Source organism: Pomacea canaliculata, linkage group LG14 (genome assembly GCF_003073045.1).
Source record: "Pomacea canaliculata isolate SZHN2017 linkage group LG14, ASM307304v1, whole genome shotgun sequence".
NCBI classification, from domain to species: Eukaryota; Metazoa; Mollusca; class Gastropoda; order Architaenioglossa; family Ampullariidae; genus Pomacea; species Pomacea canaliculata.
The window spans coordinates 16,553,975-16,572,036 of record NC_037603.1 but is presented as its reverse complement, the minus strand read 5'-3'; the positions used below and the strand labels follow the sequence as shown (position 1 = coordinate 16,572,036).

General features: G+C 36.9%; 2 protein-coding genes across 14 annotated transcripts in view; one reads left to right on the top strand and one right to left on the bottom strand.

Annotated features, from left to right (window-relative positions):
- Window positions 1-8,341, top strand: part of LOC112554763 (uncharacterized protein C5orf34 homolog) — an 11,582-nt gene extending 3,241 nt beyond the window's left edge. For 5 of the 8 annotated variants that reach the window (XM_025222760.1, XM_025222765.1, XM_025222764.1 and 2 more), the window contains exons 4-13: window positions 199-1,648; window positions 2,018-2,264; window positions 3,182-3,299; window positions 3,486-3,577; window positions 4,411-4,474; window positions 5,138-5,338; window positions 5,653-5,810; window positions 6,415-6,516; window positions 7,379-7,419; window positions 7,767-8,341. In XM_025222760.1, coding sequence (XP_025078545.1) covers window positions 199-1,648; window positions 2,018-2,264; window positions 3,182-3,299; window positions 3,486-3,577; window positions 4,411-4,474; window positions 5,138-5,338; window positions 5,653-5,810; window positions 6,415-6,516; window positions 7,379-7,419; window positions 7,767-8,233 — 2,940 coding nt within the window. In that variant the 3' untranslated portion in view covers window positions 8,234-8,341. The remainder of the gene's footprint in view (window positions 1-198; window positions 1,649-2,017; window positions 2,265-3,181; window positions 3,300-3,485; window positions 3,578-4,410; window positions 4,475-5,137; window positions 5,339-5,652; window positions 5,811-6,414; window positions 6,517-7,378; window positions 7,420-7,766) is intronic. The other 3 variants (XM_025222761.1, XM_025222767.1, XM_025222766.1) reach the window with 3 other exon arrangements.
- On the bottom strand, window positions 6,523-18,062 carry LOC112554766 (serine/threonine-protein phosphatase 6 regulatory ankyrin repeat subunit B-like). 6 transcript variants are annotated; one of them, XM_025222774.1, is made up of 8 exons: window positions 17,928-18,062; window positions 16,615-16,833; window positions 16,063-16,453; window positions 13,927-14,058; window positions 13,174-13,351; window positions 11,056-11,288; window positions 10,689-10,874; window positions 6,524-6,916 (listed from the first exon to the last, which is right to left on the bottom strand). In XM_025222774.1, the coding sequence occupies exons 2-8, from the start codon at window positions 16,830-16,832 to the stop codon at window positions 6,893-6,895; spliced, it is 1,362 nt and encodes a 453-aa protein (XP_025078559.1). In that variant the 5' UTR covers window position 16,833; window positions 17,928-18,062; the 3' UTR covers window positions 6,524-6,892. The 6 variants fall into 6 exon arrangements, with proteins under 6 accessions (XP_025078561.1, XP_025078559.1, XP_025078558.1 ...); XM_025222773.1 differs by lacking the exon at window positions 6,524-6,916 and adding an exon at window positions 17,215-17,284 and having other exon boundaries at window positions 10,126-10,874; window positions 17,928-18,033; XM_025222776.1 differs by lacking the exon at window positions 10,689-10,874 and having other exon boundaries at window positions 6,523-6,916.

The following is an 18,062-nucleotide window of genomic DNA, read 5'->3' as shown; positions in this document are numbered from 1 at the left end:
TTTAAGCTGAGGGTGCAAACCAGGAGGTTGTGGCACCTATTCCAAATGTAAATAATATCTATGCAAATAATATTAGTAATTAAGGTTATTATGGACTGTAATAATACTTAAATAGCTGATACTCTAGGGACATATTTTTAATATGAAATCTTTCAGATTAAATATTGTAGGTAAGGGTTCATTTTTTTTTTTTTTAAGTTGCTGTATTCCAGAATAGAGAAATTTGCTTGGCCGCAGTCCCCACAGGATGCTCGTGTGGAATTATTAGAGGATGGGAGTCGACGCATTATGTCATGTGATGAATTAGCCAGTATAGTACTCTCCCCTCATGGCCAAGACTTTACAGTGTGTTACCTTTCATGTATTAGTGAGGATTGCCGTAAAGACAAACATTTAAGCCCTGCAGATGAACACCAGTTTCAAGGGAACAGGAGAGGGATATGTGAAGACATTTCTAAGACATCATGTGCTGAACTACTTTCTCAAAAGTTAACAAGAAATACAGATGAATGTACAAGTGTTACATCAGAAAATAAACATGAAAGACCAGAGGGAATCATAAAGGATTCTTGTCTTACTGCAAATAAAAATAGTCTTGTGTCTACATCAGGCAGTACTCAGCCATATAATCAGCATAATGACAAGCTTAACAGCAAAGTACAGTGTGATGCTGCTAAAGAATGTTGTCTGATTGACTGTGAGGGAAAGAGTAAAGCTACAGCAAGTGTTGATGTTCAGGATCACGAAATATCAGGCATCATTGTTTCTTTTGGTAAAGTGTCAACACCAGACACTAACCGCACTCACAAATTAACAGGAGAAACTGATGAAACGGATGCAGTGTTGCCAAAGTTGTCAGTTTCACCAATCAACCAAGATATTTCAAGCATTAGCAGAATTTCTTCACCAGATGGGCTTCGCGGCTTGATAGACTCTGACCTAGCATTGTCTCAGACAGATGAGACCATGACCGAATGTCTGCAGGAAACCTCAACATCAGTATGCCACTGCACAGATGTCCTTCATAGTTCTCCACTGGGTTTTGCCAGCATACCTGCATACACTAATCAAGACAAGACAGCCTGTACCATAGAAACAGCTCTAAACAATAGTTCCTGCATGAAGAGAACTTTATTTAGTCCTGATGGAGATGAAGTGCCTTGTTTTGATAACACCAACAATAATAAAATAATCACGGAGAAAAGTAATGTCACAGATAGGGAACATGGACCACATAGCCCACAATCTTGTAAACCTGCTTGTGAAGAAGCCTGTCATGTGAAGCCTGTAGAGAGGGTAAGCAAAAGATCCAGTGAATCTGATTTGTGTGGTTCCTTTCATGTTCACATGCCTTCTTCAGTAGAAGATAAAAGTAGGAGCCCAGTATACCCTCCAAATGAAAGAGGCAGTGCTGCATTGACTGCCATGAAAAGCCCTTGGGAAAGACAGAAAGATTCATCACACAGACATGAACCTGTTGGCTTTACAAGCAGAGATGATGGGCCAGGTCTAGTTCAGGGAGACTTGACGTCAGCAGCAAAACATCAGTACATGTGGGTGACACAACACTTGTCATGTAGTGACTGTCCACCTGCATGGAGACATCCACTTAAGCTTCTGCAGCAGAAAGATCCATGTGACTTGCTGGGTAAGTCTTGGTACTTCATTTTATAATTTGCTGTTTTTGAAATAAGTATTCTGAGCACTTTCTTCTTATTTGTTGCTTTCTGCATTTCCTTCATTGGGTACAGAATTTGAGAAACATTTGTACAATAAAATCATAAATTCCTCTGTCCAGCATCATCACAGTTATGGTCTTCTAAAGTGTACATCTTTTAGAGCAGAGCAGCTACGAAGACCAGTAAACTTGTTAGCTTAGTGTCTTCAGTGATTTAATTTTACAAGAATAATGATTCCTGACAGTTTCATTTTTAAAAATCATGCCAACTGTAATACTTTAATGTTGTAAATGATTCAAGGTGATTATACTTTGTGCTTGTTTTCATTTTGTTATCAGCTTCAACTGGCATCCCTATAAACACTACGGCCACACAATACAGTTACATGCAGACAAGGAAGATGACACAAACTGAAGGGTATATTTTTACAGCAGTTCCTCCACCACTGCCTCTCAACTGCCCCTTTCAGCACCTGCACACTTGGCAGTCCCTAACAGACAGCGAAGAGAGTGGAGCCAAAACCTCCTTCAGTGAATTTAAACAAGCTCGTTTAAAGATCATCATGATGGAAGGTGTGGTCTATAGGTATGTTTTAGAGGAGTCTTTTTCCATTAGAACATTGGCGTTCAACTCCAGCCAATGACAAGATTTATTCTTTACAAAAGTTTTGTACCCATGTCCTATATATATATATGAATGTTCATTTTGACCATTGTCAACTCAGTTATATCATGCTGAAGGAAGTTATCTCTCCTCGAAAGCATTTTATGACATCCAAGAAAGTTTAAAAAATGGAATATAACTGTAAATTGTAATGAAAAGCATTCTTTATGTTTTAACTGTTGTTTCTTTAAAGCTGATTTTAATTATATCCGCTTCAAACAATATTGTTTAACTGCCACAGAGAAAAATGTCTTAGTGTATAACTAGACTTAAGATCTAAGCAGATCGTTCCTGAACACATCACTATTTTAAGCATAGGTTTCAGACTAATTATTGCTTTCAGTGATGAAGAATTATCAGTATTGTCCTTATAATTCAAATAATGTTATATCATTATCTTGGTCATCTAATTATAGCCAACTAACATTTTAGAAATAAGACATGCTTGTTTCTTTCACCAGAATTTCAAGCAGTGTAGCTCTAGAGAGAACTTCTGCTTTAAATGTAGTAGTTTTTCCCTTAAAATGATCAATCATTTTCAACTAAAAAAAAAAAAAAAATTCTAAAATCCTGGAAGCCTGGCCTTCTAAATTAACCACTTGAAAGCACTGAAAGAAGCAGCCTGACAGAACTGCAAAGGGAGAGTGTTCCAAACAAGAGAGATCAGTGTTAGAAAAGGCTCTCTGGCCAGAACAGGTTATTGTGCAGGGAACGTGGAGTTGGGGTGTATCAGCTGCTGAACAAAGAGAGCAGGATGGAGTCTGAAGGGTGAGTTAGGAAGGAAGCACCGGGGTGGAAACTTTTCTCACAAAGACAGTCCAGTTCATTTGATTGTGCAGATTCATTCATTCTGCCAGTATGAAGACAGTGGAGGTGTATCCAGGTGATGGCAGTGTCTTTGTGTCTCAAGGCATCACAGCTCACTTCTTCCTGCACTTATTGTGGAAGGATGGGAAAGTAGGTTTCTAAATGTATACTTTACATATTGTACTTCTACAATGAATGTGGCAATAAGCCAAAACCTATTCAAGAATATGTTAAATAATAGAAATGTAGAAAGTAAAACCCGTCAGTGAAGAGTTTGTTTTCTGTGTTTTTTAGTTATTTAGTGACTGAGCTAGGTAAAATGTTCATCTATTTCAGTTAGAAGAGAAGACATATTCCATCAAGGCATTGCCTCCCCAAACGCCAAAGTCTCCATATTCCATTGAAAAAATCATCAAAAGAGCCCACAGGTGACTTTGTACCTCTGTTTCCTTTTTTTTCGCTTATCACTGAACCTGCCTTTTCTATTATTTGCCCTTTCTCAACATTAGTTTTATGTACTGTGCATGTTCAGGGGATGTTCATACGTCATATTCTCATAAAAATGCTTCTGAGGGAGTGACTGGTTTATTAGTCAACAGGAAGTGCAGACATTTGCTAGTTTTACTACAAGCAAATGATATTGTATTTTTTGCTGAAACATTTCAAGGAAAAAATGACAGATGGAATATCACACTGAATATAATAACACTAATGACAGATGTAATATACTGCATATCATGCCATGTCATGTGCTACATATTATGCCACTAATGACATAAAGCTAACAAGCTGAGTGAGCATGGCAAATCGGTAACGTGTGAGGAAAATTTTTAAATGATTCATGCACACAATACTTGAAAAAAGATCATTTGAATGTGTGAATGGAGTACTTAGTAATGGAGTAATTAGCAGTCAGTACTTACAGCTGGTATTCTAAAAGTGCTCACATTACCTGATATGATGTAAAGAACCATAATTTTTGCAGATCAGCAATTTATTCCTTTTGCACATTATTTAAATACATTTAGTAGCATAACAGCTTGTTTCTGTTCTCATGGTACAAGTTAACAATTTAAATACTTAATCCTTGTGCTTCAAGAAATTTAGGGTAAGAAACTTTTGAAGTCTGTCATATGCACTTTGCCCTTGAAATGGTCTCCAGTAATGCATACTTTTGCAGATTTAGAATATTTTATTACAAAAAAGTTTTCTTCACAGTATAAAATGTAATTTGTACATTTACTTGCTAATGTAACAACAGATTTCTGACTGGTTGCATTGAAAACAGCAAGTTGTCTAAAATAGAAGACTTAGCCTGTTGGAAGGTAAGAATAGTTTTTTTTTTTTGTTAGACAACTTGGCTGAGTTTAAAATGTTTCATTCACTTTAAAGTTTGATTTTGGTGTGAGGTTAGCACATTAATATGACTTTAAAAAGATTGTAATAAACAACAAAAACAATGTACTGCTGAGGTCACTATGTAATATATATATAGTGATTACTGTATTGTGAATTAGAAGATGGGATATGAGTAAATTATAGTTTGAATGTGGTGATAAGAGTGGGAGAAAGTGGGATCTACCTTCTGAAGATTAGCTTTGATGGTGAAGAGCACAGCTTTTCTGCTTATCACTGCTTGTTTTCAAAATTTATACAGCTAGATTACTTATGTCTGCATTTGATTTGGTAGAACAGAGAAAAAAAATCTTGATTTCTGTAGTTTTTGAGAAGTTTTACATTAGATTAGAAGATATTGAATATACTAAAGTGTATGAAAAGTGACCTTTATTTTGGTCTTTAAACTGAAAAGTTCAAAGGCATTAGTGCATATCAGTTTTGTGTCAGTCACTTAATTTTCTGATTCATTTAGTGAATACTAAAGTTATGATTAAATGCAGTTGAAGGACCAAGAGAAAGATAGTAAGTGGTACATGGAACAGAAACTACAAAAACTGACAGATTTTTATTTTATTTTATCCCAAACATAGCATGTTCCAGTTCATGTGGTGGAGCCATTGCCACTGTCCATTTTAGAGGAATGTTTGGTGCCCGGATTTGGACGGTTTACAGCTTTTACCAATGGACGGATCAGGGTCATTTTTGAAGACAGAACAGCTCTTGATATGGTGTCAGACTTTTCTAACCGTTTGCATGGTTGCATGCAGCATTCTGATTCCTTCGGCAGAGAGGTGTGTGTAGAAAACATTTGATTCATGTGGTTATGCTGGCAGTCACATTTAGAACATTAGTAAGCCACCTAACTAGCCATTAGCGTGTACCTTGTCAACTGCCTACTCACTAAGCATGTCCATGCAATTATATCTAAAACCATTATTCATCTGACATTAGCTGATTAACTAAATTAGTCCATATCTGAACCCTCCAAAACCTGAGTTTCTGATGACTTTCTGCTCAAAAACATGTTTTTGATGAATTTTCATAACCATTTACTTAATATGTTGTACCCCTATATGCATCATCCAAGATGATTTTCTAAAGGCAGACTTCAGATGTATATTCACAGGGGCTGACAGCAGAGAAATTGTCATCCTTAAGGGTATCTGGACTGGACCAGATGCTGAGACCCCACCAGTCTCGTCTGTTGCTGCCCTGTGGAAAGTACATTATGGTAGAAGTGGACAAACCAGGAATCTATCAGAGGTCTAGTACTTATCTTTTAAACTTTTCTTTTTAAAGGAGAATTTGATATCATGTACACTTTTTGCATTTGGGTTTTTTTTTAATACCACTCTGTAGTTGTTAGTTGTTAGGTAAAGTAGAATGGTTGGTTGTCCAGTATTTAAATTGAGCAACGAAGCCATGCACCTATGTTGTCAATGGCTCGTTTCAGGTCCTAAGTCTATGGTGCCAACTTCTCCAAAAAACTAAGTCTTTGCAGTTAAAGATATTTTGAACCAAAAACTTTACAGTTTTTACAACAATGTCCACATTGGCAAGTCAGCAACACGCCGAATACACAACCAGCGACCCACACCAAATACATGATCAGTGACACGCTGAGACTAATCTAGCAGTGACTCCTACTACTTCAACAGCAACATGTGCTTCACAACTCTGATCACAGCGATATATGCTGACTAAAGGCAACACATGCCTCCCTGACAGCAACCACATTTAATTCATAACAGTAGTGTTTTTATTGACCTGCAGCCCAGTCTTGACCACAGACTGATAGATAATTTAGTAATGGAGAGTCATGTAGAGTTGTGAGTGGAAAGTATGATGATGAAGATGGTTTCAACAGATATGTGAATGCAGCCATGGAGTGGATTACATGGGTCCAGTCCTCACCCGAGGAGCGACGTCAGTTTTACCATAAACGGCACAACACTATTTCAGCTCAGTTGTAAGTAGTTGATGATGATGATGAGGTCTTATAACGCGCAAAATCCGTATCATGGAGAAATGCTCACTACTCAAAGTAGTGAGTTATAAGTTGTGGATTAAAATCTCACAGAGAGATATGAATTAAGTTACACCCTTATAAATAATCTCCTAGTTGTTTGAATGAAACCTCGCTTGTGTACTTGTCTTTTTTCAGTTTGAATTTTTCAGTCTGAAAATGTTTTATTTACATCAAATAAGTATGCTTGTATGTCAGTATAGGGTTACGCAGGAACCAGCATTCATGCATGCATACAAACACACACACCAGCCAGCGCTATGGAGAACGTATTGGATGACCAGCCTTGTGAACCTGTGTCCCCCTGGTTTTTCCAACCTCATGACCTGTGACCTGGGTTTCCCTGAAAAAGATGGTTGAGGGGAAAGGGTGAATACAGGGTAGATTGTAGAATATTCGATGGTAGCAATAAGAGGGTGAAGCAGAAAGGGAGAGGGCATTTAGAAAGAGAGTTGTGAAGGTTTATTATAAAGACCTACTAATTTATTATGATATAGTTAATGTCCTCAAATGCCTCCCACAAACACTGACATGCATTTGACCTTTGAATACAAGTGAAAAAGAAGAAAAAAAGGCTCCATCTTAGAATCAGCATCCTAAATCCTTTAATAGATGTGTCCGTAAACTATAAACTGGATTCCTGGTAAAAGGTAATGTCCAGTTTTATGTCATGACAAGAATAATTTCTCTTACCTACTTTTCTAAACATACTATTAGTATAGTAACTTGAGTCCATCAGGAATTTCTTGTCAAAAATGACAGGTTTTACAACTGTATGCTTTTAAATGTCTATGAAATGTTTCAGATCAGCCAAGATGGAACTGAAAAAGATAGAATGTTTTAACTGTATCCTTTTTCTATAAGCTGCTTATTCCTAAAATATTTAACAATGGCTCAAGAAAATATACATTAAAAAAAGTACAAAAATCCTGGATAATTGTACAGTGAAGTAAACACAGCAACCAAAAGTCAAACATGGCATTTCTGAAATCCCTTTTAGGAAGGTTTATTGTCAGGGGAATTTTGTGCTTGCTTGTATCAAAAAAGTCAAAGCTGGTTGTTTCAATGTTTGTAATGGCCTGAGAGATTTTCCTGCAGCTCTTTTTTCATCTTATGCTGTGAGACAGTTTAAATGAATGTGTGCACCCAGGTGAAAGATAAGGTTATCACTTTGCCCTTGACCAGGTGTTTAGATATTGTGGATCACAGCCATATTACAAACTCGAGGTTTTTGAGGTCAAGTGAGCATCCATCAAGCTTCCCTGAGCAAAGTGCTCCAGTGTGTACACATAATTGGTGTTTACATTGTGTGGGACATCCTACAGGCAAGGTACTGACAATTCCACCCATGCTGTGTCCTGCTGGGGCAGAGAGTGTACAGAGACAAATTAGTCATCACCAATCTCCTCCATATTCTCAGCCTTGTGGTCAAGTCACTGGCAATCAGGTCAAAAATGAAATGGATGTCCAAACTACCTCTCACAGACAGTTAAGTGGAGCTGGGCAACATGTTTTTACAGGCTATAACATATTTCTGGCTGACTCAAAGGGCCAAGAGTTATTGCTGGGATTTAATTCTGTGAAAGATGCTTTGCTCAAAACTTCACAGATGATCAAGGATATAGACGAGATAGTAGAGCAGAGGAAAAAATCATCTTGATGGAGGTTAAGGAATCGGGATAAGTGCCTTTGGAGAAAGTTATTATAATAAAGCTGTAATATGTATAAAAAGGTTTGTTTTTCACAGTAAAACAAATCAGAACATTGAGTGCCAGTGTTTGTGTGGCTTATGCTATGCTGCCAGAAGATTTTGTGGACTTGCGATCAGGACCCAAATCACGAACTAATATCCCTGGACTGCTGGCAACTGCTAAAACGAGGCGTTAGACGACATAGCTTAAGGTTTATTCACATTTCAGATTAACTACTAAAACAAGGCATTAGACAACATTGCTTCCGGTTTATTCGCATTCTTTGTTACGGCTCGCCGAGACTAACAGCAGATCACTTTGCAAGAGGCCAAGCGTGAGTCTCGGCATACAGACATCAGTCCATAAATACACGTCCATGCCCAAATGCTTTGATCTTCTCATCCTCTGCACACACACTCTCAACACATGCCAAATCTTTGTAAATAGCTTTTCACTGTGAGGCACTTACATAGGGAAAATGTGTTTATAGTCAAAGCATACTTTTATATAAAATAATACTTAGAATGGAGACTTCTGGTAGAGGAGACAAAAGTAGGGTTTTTTTTTTTCAAAAACTCACAAAAAAGCTTTTATAGCAAAGAACTGAAACACCATTGTTTTCCACCCATTCTTAGAACTTAAACAAACATTGAAATTACTAATCTAAAAAAAGTACCCATTAAGAACAGAAAGTTTCCCTAAAACTAGCACTAACAATGAGATTACATTATAACTGTAAGAAAATATATGAACTTTTAAATTTCGTGAGAAAAACCTAAGTAACATCGACAAAATACTTCAAATCTATCTCCTAAAAAAGTAACCCTAACTCCATAATGCTTTGAATCCAGTAAAGAACCATACAGATTAATACTGGTTTCCTTAAAACAATTTCTAAAATGTACGAAATTTATGCTACAAAGAAGCATCATGAGTAATACTACTTTACTTGCACCAATATTTTATCTATATATTTATACTATACTTTATGATTTTGCACAAAACAGTATGAACATTATTTAATGACATTCAATCAAGTTCAGCTGGACCTATCTGACAGAGACAAATAGACCTTCATCTGAATGGAGTACTGTGGTATGGATGATCATCTAAAAAGGAAACATACTGTAGAAAGCCCAGTGCAAAAAGGTAACAGCCCACAGACTGCATCTCACATTCTATAGGACTGCACCATCCACAAAGAAAGACATTCAGCTCTGGGGGATGAAAACCTCCTCTGCATCCTTTTTTTGGAAGGAGCATTTAAGTGCACAGTAGTCAAAACAAGAGGAGCAGTTATTGTGTAGACAAGGAGAAACAAATCTGGTCAAATTTAGAACATGCCCAGCACATGTTAAACTTACCAAACTGAGTAAGCTAGCAGAGGAAGCAGAAAAGATGGCTTAAAGGTCAACAGAAAGAAGACCAAAGTGATAAGAATCAACAAGAAGCAGGAACTCCCAATCCAACTTCAAGGAGAGAACATCCTGGAAACAGACCACTTCACGTATCTGGGGAGCATTGTCAACAAGGACAGTGGAGCCGATGATGACATCAAAAGCTGCATCAACAAGGCCAGGCATGCTTTCAACAGCCTAGGCCCCATCTGGAACTCCCAAGCATTATCCTTCCGCAGTTAGACTCGCATCTTCAAGACCAAAGTGAAGGCAGTCCTACTGTATGGCTCTGAAACCTGGAAAGTGACAAATGCCATCAACAACAAGCTACAGACCTTTACCAACCGATGCCTATGCCATATTCTGGGAATAAGATGGCCTGAAAAGATCTCCAACAGCAGCCTGTGGAAAAGAACCAGCCAGAATGCCACTAGCTAAGACATCAAAAAGCGCAAATGGGGCTGGATAGGACACACCCTGCGCAAACCAACTGACACCATTGCCAAGCATTGACTGGAATCCTCATGGTAAGAGGAGAGTTGGGAGACCAAGGCAGAAAAGAACAGTAGAGAACGAGGCAAAGGACGTTGGAACCACATCATGGGCCCAAATGAGGCAGGCTGCCCAAAACTGGGTCCACTGGTGAGGTCCTGTTGTGGTCCTGTGCTCCTCGAGGAGTAATAAGGACTAAACTAAACATGTTAACTTATATACTGAAGAAGTTCAAGACTTAAAGTACATTTAAAGAAATTCCTTTGTGGCAGTTACACATAGGTATACATTTTCTGATCGAAAAATACTGCAATTAGTATTGAACTATACATGTCAAAAACCTGAATAGCAGAAGAAAATGCAATGGCTTCCATATAAATAATGGCTATCATGATCACTATTGTTTACACTTTCCACTGCACTCATGCAAAAAAGATATTGCACCAAAATACATCACATCAATAAAACCTAGTATACATAGTATGTCTTAGAAAGATACTGATAAAATATTTCTTAGCAAAATCATATCTTTCACCCTTGATGGAAGAGGTAGCTGAGTCACTGCTTTGTGCAAATCCTGATCCAAGATTTTACGTATTTTAAAAACAATAATTTCTTTCAAGGATGGAGGTTGAGATGCTCTGTCAAGCAGCCACTGTCTTAGTTGCGGATCAACATTACTTGGGCAATCTTTGGAATCAGCATTTAATTTTAGCCTAAGCTGAAAGAAAAAAACTGAATGGTTCAAGTATACTTTAATTTCATATAAATTGATTAGCAAATGATTGAACATCGGCATTAATTTGCAACAGTTTCAAAACCTATTTCTATACAATTTATAATGAAGTTAGGTGTTGATGTTAAATTAAGAGCAGAATGAGCAGTTAATTACAATGTCTTACCTGTTTTTTAATTTGCTGAGCATTGTATCCTGCTTGCAAGAAGAGCTGCACAATATGGTAACTCTCATCATCCACCGCCATCTCACAAGGATCAAAAGTAAATTCTGTATCATGTCGCCTTCGAAACACACGACCTTTGATGGACATATGGCAATTGAAGCTCAGCAGAATTTTCACAGTTTCTAAATCTTTTTTACTGGTGGCAATCAGAAGTGGAGTAACACCAGACACAACTGGAATAAAACAGCTGTCTTTACTATAAATAACTTTCAATCTCAATAATACAGTTCCCTCAGCACCAAAACTAATTTATTCCTAAAAATTCTGAATTTCACACTCTGAAAGCTTATTTCCGTTAGTTTTAAGTTATGTGTATTGGAGGTGGAGGTAAAAGATGTGTTAGCTAAAAACTAAAAAGCATAAAATTTTTTTATAAGTACAACAACTGTACAACAATGAAATTAAACAGTTTAAGAGGGTCGTTCAAAAAGTTCTAAGCCTCACCCACAAAGAAGAGCCATAGCTGAATATTTTTATTGTAGTAACACACTACCACTTCTTATAAAACTAATACAGATTTCTGTTTTAATTTGTGTACATGTGGTGAAGGGTAATGCAACAAAGGTGAAGAGTAATTTGACAAATCTAAAAATAGACAAAACAGAGGCTTGAGCAGTCGTAAAATATCTGCAAAAGAAAGGTATGACACCCAAGGAGATCCATGAGGACATGGTACTGACACTTGCTAAGGACTCCCCTACCTAAGCAACTGTGAAGAAGTGGGCTACTGAATTTAAGCGAGGCAGGGTCAGCACAGAAGATGACTCTCGGTCAGGTCATCCAAAAACCTCAACCACTGATGATCAAGTTGCAGCTATTCACCGTATGGTTTCGGATGACAGATGTCTTACTGTCCGGCAGATAGCTAAGTCCATAGAGGCTTTAGTCCTGGTTCAGTTCATACTGTTTTAACTGAGATAATGGGGATGAGCAAGCTGTCTGCAAGATGGATCCCAAGAATGCAGACACCAGAGCAGAAGCTGCAAAGGGCTGACATTTTCAGGACAATTCTGAGTCACTTTCAGGCTGACCCTGAGAATTTCCACCACAGACTGGTAACTCAAAATAAAACCTGGGTTCATCACTTCGAGCCTGAATCAAAGATTCAAAGCGAACTGTCGACACGCTGTGGTTCTACACCCCTGAAGAAATTCAAGCAGGTATCGTTGGTTGGCAAGGTGGTAGCTTCTGCTTTTTGCAATTCTGTAGGCATAAGATAGACTACCTGGAAAAGGGAAAAACTATTAATGGACAGTGCTAAGCATCAGAATTAACACAACTGAAGGTAACAATCAAGTTAAAATGCAGAGGGAAGCTGATAGAAGATGTGCTCCTGCTCCAGGATAAATGCACCCATTCATTCTGTCAGGTTGCAGAAGCTGAAGCAGCCAACTGTGGCTTTGAATTGCTACCCAATCCCCCTTACTCACCAGACTTAGCTCTACCTAACTTCTACCTGTTTCCTAAACTCAAATCCCACCTATGTAGTGGCCATTTTGGAAGCAATGATGAACTCATGTGCTGTGGAGGAGGTTTTATGGTCCAGGATGCCACTTTCTTCCATGATGGGATTGCAATGCTTGAGCATCATTGGACCAAGTGCATTGATGTCAAGGGGGACTATATAGAAAAATTTTGAAAAACAGTCTTGTTTCTCCAACTCCTGGGTGAGGCTTAGAACATTTTTGAACAACCCTTGTACCATCAAGAAGTATCTTGAATGTTTTTAAGATAAATTTGCTGTTATAGTCATTTTTTAATTTGAGATGCTCAAATACCAAAAGTAAAGGTAAGAAGCACTGGAGTAAAAGTTGATACTTTTATTTTAAATGATTGTATTATGATTAAAGAACTGCTGAATCAAAACTTCATATTATGATGAAAGCTATCTTGTTTATCTTTACTAAAAAACATTCATTTTTGCTTCATTCATCAGATCATGCTGAAAATTACGTCAATAGCAGAAGGCACGTGGACATCTCACTGATGTGCACTAACCTCAAAAGGGTGTTACAAAAACATAAATTACTTTACGATGACTGCTTAACTGTAGCTTACAGGAAACATTAGGCTGTGCTCCTTGCTCTAGAAAAAATCTGACTAGAACTGTGGCTTGCAGAAAGGTTGCAGTGACCAAAGGGTTGCTGTATTCACACACAGAGAGGTCAAGATTGGATGTGGACTGGGTCAGCAGCACGATGATAGTCATAACATCTGGATCGATGTGACACAACCCCTGATATGGACGACAAAAAAACATGAAAAATGCACATTCCATTTAAAAGTCAAATAAATAAAATTGTCATGGTAGTGTATTTAATAAAAACAAAAGAAAAATAATTAAGTCCTTGTTACCTCCTTGAGGAGCACAGGGCCGCAAAAGAAAAAGGTCCAATAAAATAAAAGACAATAAGCTTATTTTTGAAGTCACATAATGTAAAACTGATAAAATAATTTCAACATGTTCATAAAATTCTTACTTAAATTTTCCACTCATTTCTTAGCCACTCAAAATGTTTCAAATTTTAATGCCAATGATTCTAAAAAGATGTAAGCATAATTGTGGCCTAATAAAAAATAAAGTTATTTAAGACAAAGGTCTTGCAATTATATACCAACTTTTTTTTTTTACTTGATTTTACTTTACTTTTTTTAAACACCATTGAAAGAGATGCTCAGATGTTAAGAACTAGTGCATTATACACACATACAGTACTTTGAAAATAGTTGTGCACATGGATTTCATTTTTAATGCAACCTTTTAGCAATAAATTGAAAAGTGAGGCCATGAAAACAAGAGCCACAAGATACCTTTCTGTTTCTGACATGATCCCACATGAGATTAGTCAGCCCTGATCTGCCTGTGGCATCAAGACTGTCAACATCAGCCCCTGAAGCCAAAAGCAACTCAACTGCTGCCACATTTTTTGATAGCGATGCTCTCTGGGGGTGAAAATCACAGACATTGGTCAATCACAGCTTGTATACAGAATTCTTATATGTGATTCATGTAACAAGAGTGCCATGTAGACATCAACAAGGTCAATAAATAATGTATCACTGAAAAATTGTAATTAATGGTCATCCATTTTAAACTTCTGTTACAATACTGTTCATGACATTACAATATAAACATGGTGTAATTACTAATTACAGGTAGATAGTCAAGCATACTTCCTAGATATCATCTATTAAAGTAGCTAATTTTAAAAAAATGTAAGTTAAATTTAAGTCTCAGTGACATAGTGACCATGTCTAGGGGATGGGATGTAAAAGTTTAAGTTCAACCCTCTCTTTCTACTACTGTTACTTTCCCTGATAACTCAGGCACTCGTTTCTGTTAACCAGCTGCTGGGTGGGCAGGGTAAGGGCAGGGTAAGCACAGACTGAAGCAGGATGCAACCAGCAAAATAATGCTTCAAAGTCCAGTCCACTAACCTACGGAGATCCCCAAATGCTCATCTATGACAAGTAAAACCATAAAGCATAATTTGTCATGCATTAATATGATACAAGCAACTGTATTATGTCACTGGAAAAATGTATGGTTCATTATTAGTGAAACAGAGCTTCCTTATTATTATGCCTGTACTTTATTGTCACAAAACTAGCAGCTATGGCCGGGTTTATCATTTCTATTTTTCTAACACTCAGCACTAGTAAAAGTTCTCCTTTCCATCTCAACCTCAAATATACCTAGTCAGCATTTTTTGACAAGCAGAGCTTTTATATCCATAATTATAAAGGCCACCAGAATTTTCTTTTCTGGGCCTTTTCCGACATGCAAGAAAACAGAAAAGATGAACTGAATCAGTGTGACTCATGTTTTAGCTCATCGATATGAATAGTTCATGACATCTACAAATTTAAGCTCGCCTATGCCTCAAGAGTGCTTTTCCACTCTACAGTTGAAGCCATATTGACTGTGCATTACTACTGTAGGGCTGAAGCATGTTTTGATAAAACTGACAGAGGCTAAAACTACAGTGCATCCCTGCAGCCACTGTTTTTGAAAACAAAATTCAAAAACAACTGTACATTTCTCTCTTTGCTGAAAGTGAAAAAACCCTAATTGCTATAAGTGATACTTGTATACTGCTATGTGAATTTTTTGAATAATTCTCATTAAGCAGTAGTTTCCAAGCACTTAATAAACAATAAAAACCTGTAATTCTGCACTTTGTGATGATCAATAATAAAGAAATTTTACCAGTTCATAAAAAATATATCTGCTTAAGTAAGTATTTTTGCCATATAGTCTTATACACAAATCCTTTACACCCAACTGCCCATCCACTAGCTTCACAGAATAAAGCCAGTCAGAGTTTCTCATTTATTGAATTTATAGTGTAAGACATTAGAGATGTGGCATCTAAAAGTTGCTGATATAATAAAACAAATGTTAGTATCAGGTGAAAAGATCACTTTGCATATAAAACTCTGTAATTTTAGTAGTGGCACATTATACATTAATATACATTAATGATAGGGCAACACTCTTTAAATTAAAGATGTTTTTATTAAGTACAGCATACGCTCAGTACAATGACAGTAATCAACATGGCAGATTACTCTTTAGTGCTAAGGAAAACTAATCTGTCAAAAATCAACAGACGGTAATCAAAGGGAAATTAAAAACCCTACCTAGTGGACATTAGATATGATGGCTTTGGGGTATTAAAAGAAGACAGCTTTTGTTGTAGGTACAGCAATGGATAACTGCATAGGTCCAAACTTCAGCAGACTATGATCCATAGATTTAACTGACAGTAATATGTCACTATTATGGAAAAAACATATAATAATTAAAGGAAAAACTCTCAACATCACAAAAAAAAAAAGTGAAATGTGCATGGTTTCAGAAGAATAGCTCCAAACCATTTGCATTAATAAAGTGGTCAAACAGAAAAAAAAATTATGGTTAAGAGAATATCCCAAACAGTTTACCTGCAAAGCAGAACGTTTTGATCTATAGTCGACACAGTTGACTAATGCTCCAGCCCTAATAAGTGCTTCCATTGCCTTCAATGACCTGCAGCACCCACAGTTTTCTGCAGCCACCATCAGAGGTGTGACGCCATCAAAATTCTGGATGTTTACATCAGCCCCATGATGTAGAAGAAGTTCAACTGCCTCAACGTTGTTTGTCTCAGCAGCTGAATGAAGAGCTGATTTGCCAAAGCGATCTTGATTATTCACAATTTCTGTGGCACTGGCACCTAAATGGTCAAGCAGAATGCCAGCAGTGTCTAAGAATTGCACACAAATGCAGTACATCAGAGGAGTCTGACCCCACTTATCCCGAATATCTGCCATTGCACCAGCTTCCAGAAGAATCCTGAAAAAAAAATTACACTTAACTATAGCAGTAATACCTTTTCTGTACTTCAAACAAATAAAAGCTAAATTATAATAAAGAAAATAACTATGACATTATAATCCACGTTAAAACAGTGCAATGCGAAATTATTTTTAACAACCTGCTGCTTATCTTCTTACTTGACACATTCTGTTCGGCCTTTTCCACAAGCTATGTGCAGGATGGACTTTGAGCTGATATTCTGATCATCTTCATAAAACTGATCCACATTTGCACCTTGTTCTAGAAGCTGCCGCAAGCAAACAAGGTTATTTTCGTCGATAGCATTGTACAATGCTTCTTGAATTCTTAGCAACTGCTGATTCAGGTCTTCAGCATCATGCTCTAGTTCCTCCATCCTAAAATAAATAAAAATAAATACAATCTTATGCAGCTACATATGATAACTACGTTTTCTAACCCTCACACAGTAAATAATGCTGCCATTCTAAGCCATCTTCTTTTGTCAATCACATAATGGGCTCGATAGTACCCAATCAACAGATAAAGTTTGTATGGTTTAATTTAGATTGTTTACCTTACAATCCAAATGTGAAAATAATAAAACCCTATACTAAGATGAATCACCATGCAATGACACACCAAAGCTATTCAATAGCAAATAATCAAATAATAATTTATTGATTATTTAGTTATAAAAGCTTCATGGATTTTTATTTTCTTCACATTAGTAATAAATATGTAGTATTTAATGGCTCCCATTTAAAATATATGATTACCTTTACTTTCTTTCTTCCTGTGAAGTGACAATTGGAATCTCTGTTAATGTGGTTTTACCATCTGTTTTGACTATCCATTCAAGTTCAAAGATGTTACTGTTTATTACACAGCACTGACAATAGTTAATTTTTTAATTGTATTTTTATGTGATCTGCATGCTCTTAAAGTTAAATATCTTATTTCTCGGGTGAGATAATATAGCTGTATATCTTGTGAAATATATATATAGATTATAATATTCATGTTAAAAATTGTTCACTTAATTAACTATAATAATTCCTATGAACTGTTCCTTTCCACTATTACCTCCTTTTCCCTCCCACCACACATATACAAAACTCGCTCTCTGAAAACATATCTTTTCACAAAGTACTATCCCTGAATAACTTCACTCCCTGGCAATACTGTCATGTTAACCGTCATGTAACGACTCAAACTTATACTGTTTATATCCCTTCATCCATTAATTTACGTTATACTCTTGTACCTCATCTTTGTGTTCTTCAGTGTGCCTATACGTTCCTCGCTGTCCACTTTTCATTTATCATTATTAGTCTGCGCTGAGAGTGCGATCTATCTTGGTTGTGATGCTGCGCGTATTATTAATGTTATATAAACACGTCTTTAGAAGATGCTGGAAAAAAAAAGACCACGTTTAAGCTCGTACTGCCTAAATGTACACCGAGCCAGCATGGTGATCATAAGCCCTTACTTGTTAGTTTGGTGCACAGAACGATTTTACACGGTAACAGCATTCACATGAATATTCGAAAAACTGCACAGCATCTTCGTCCTGGGTCTGCGAGCGACGTGCAATCACTCTCAATCACAACACTGTGACATCCGG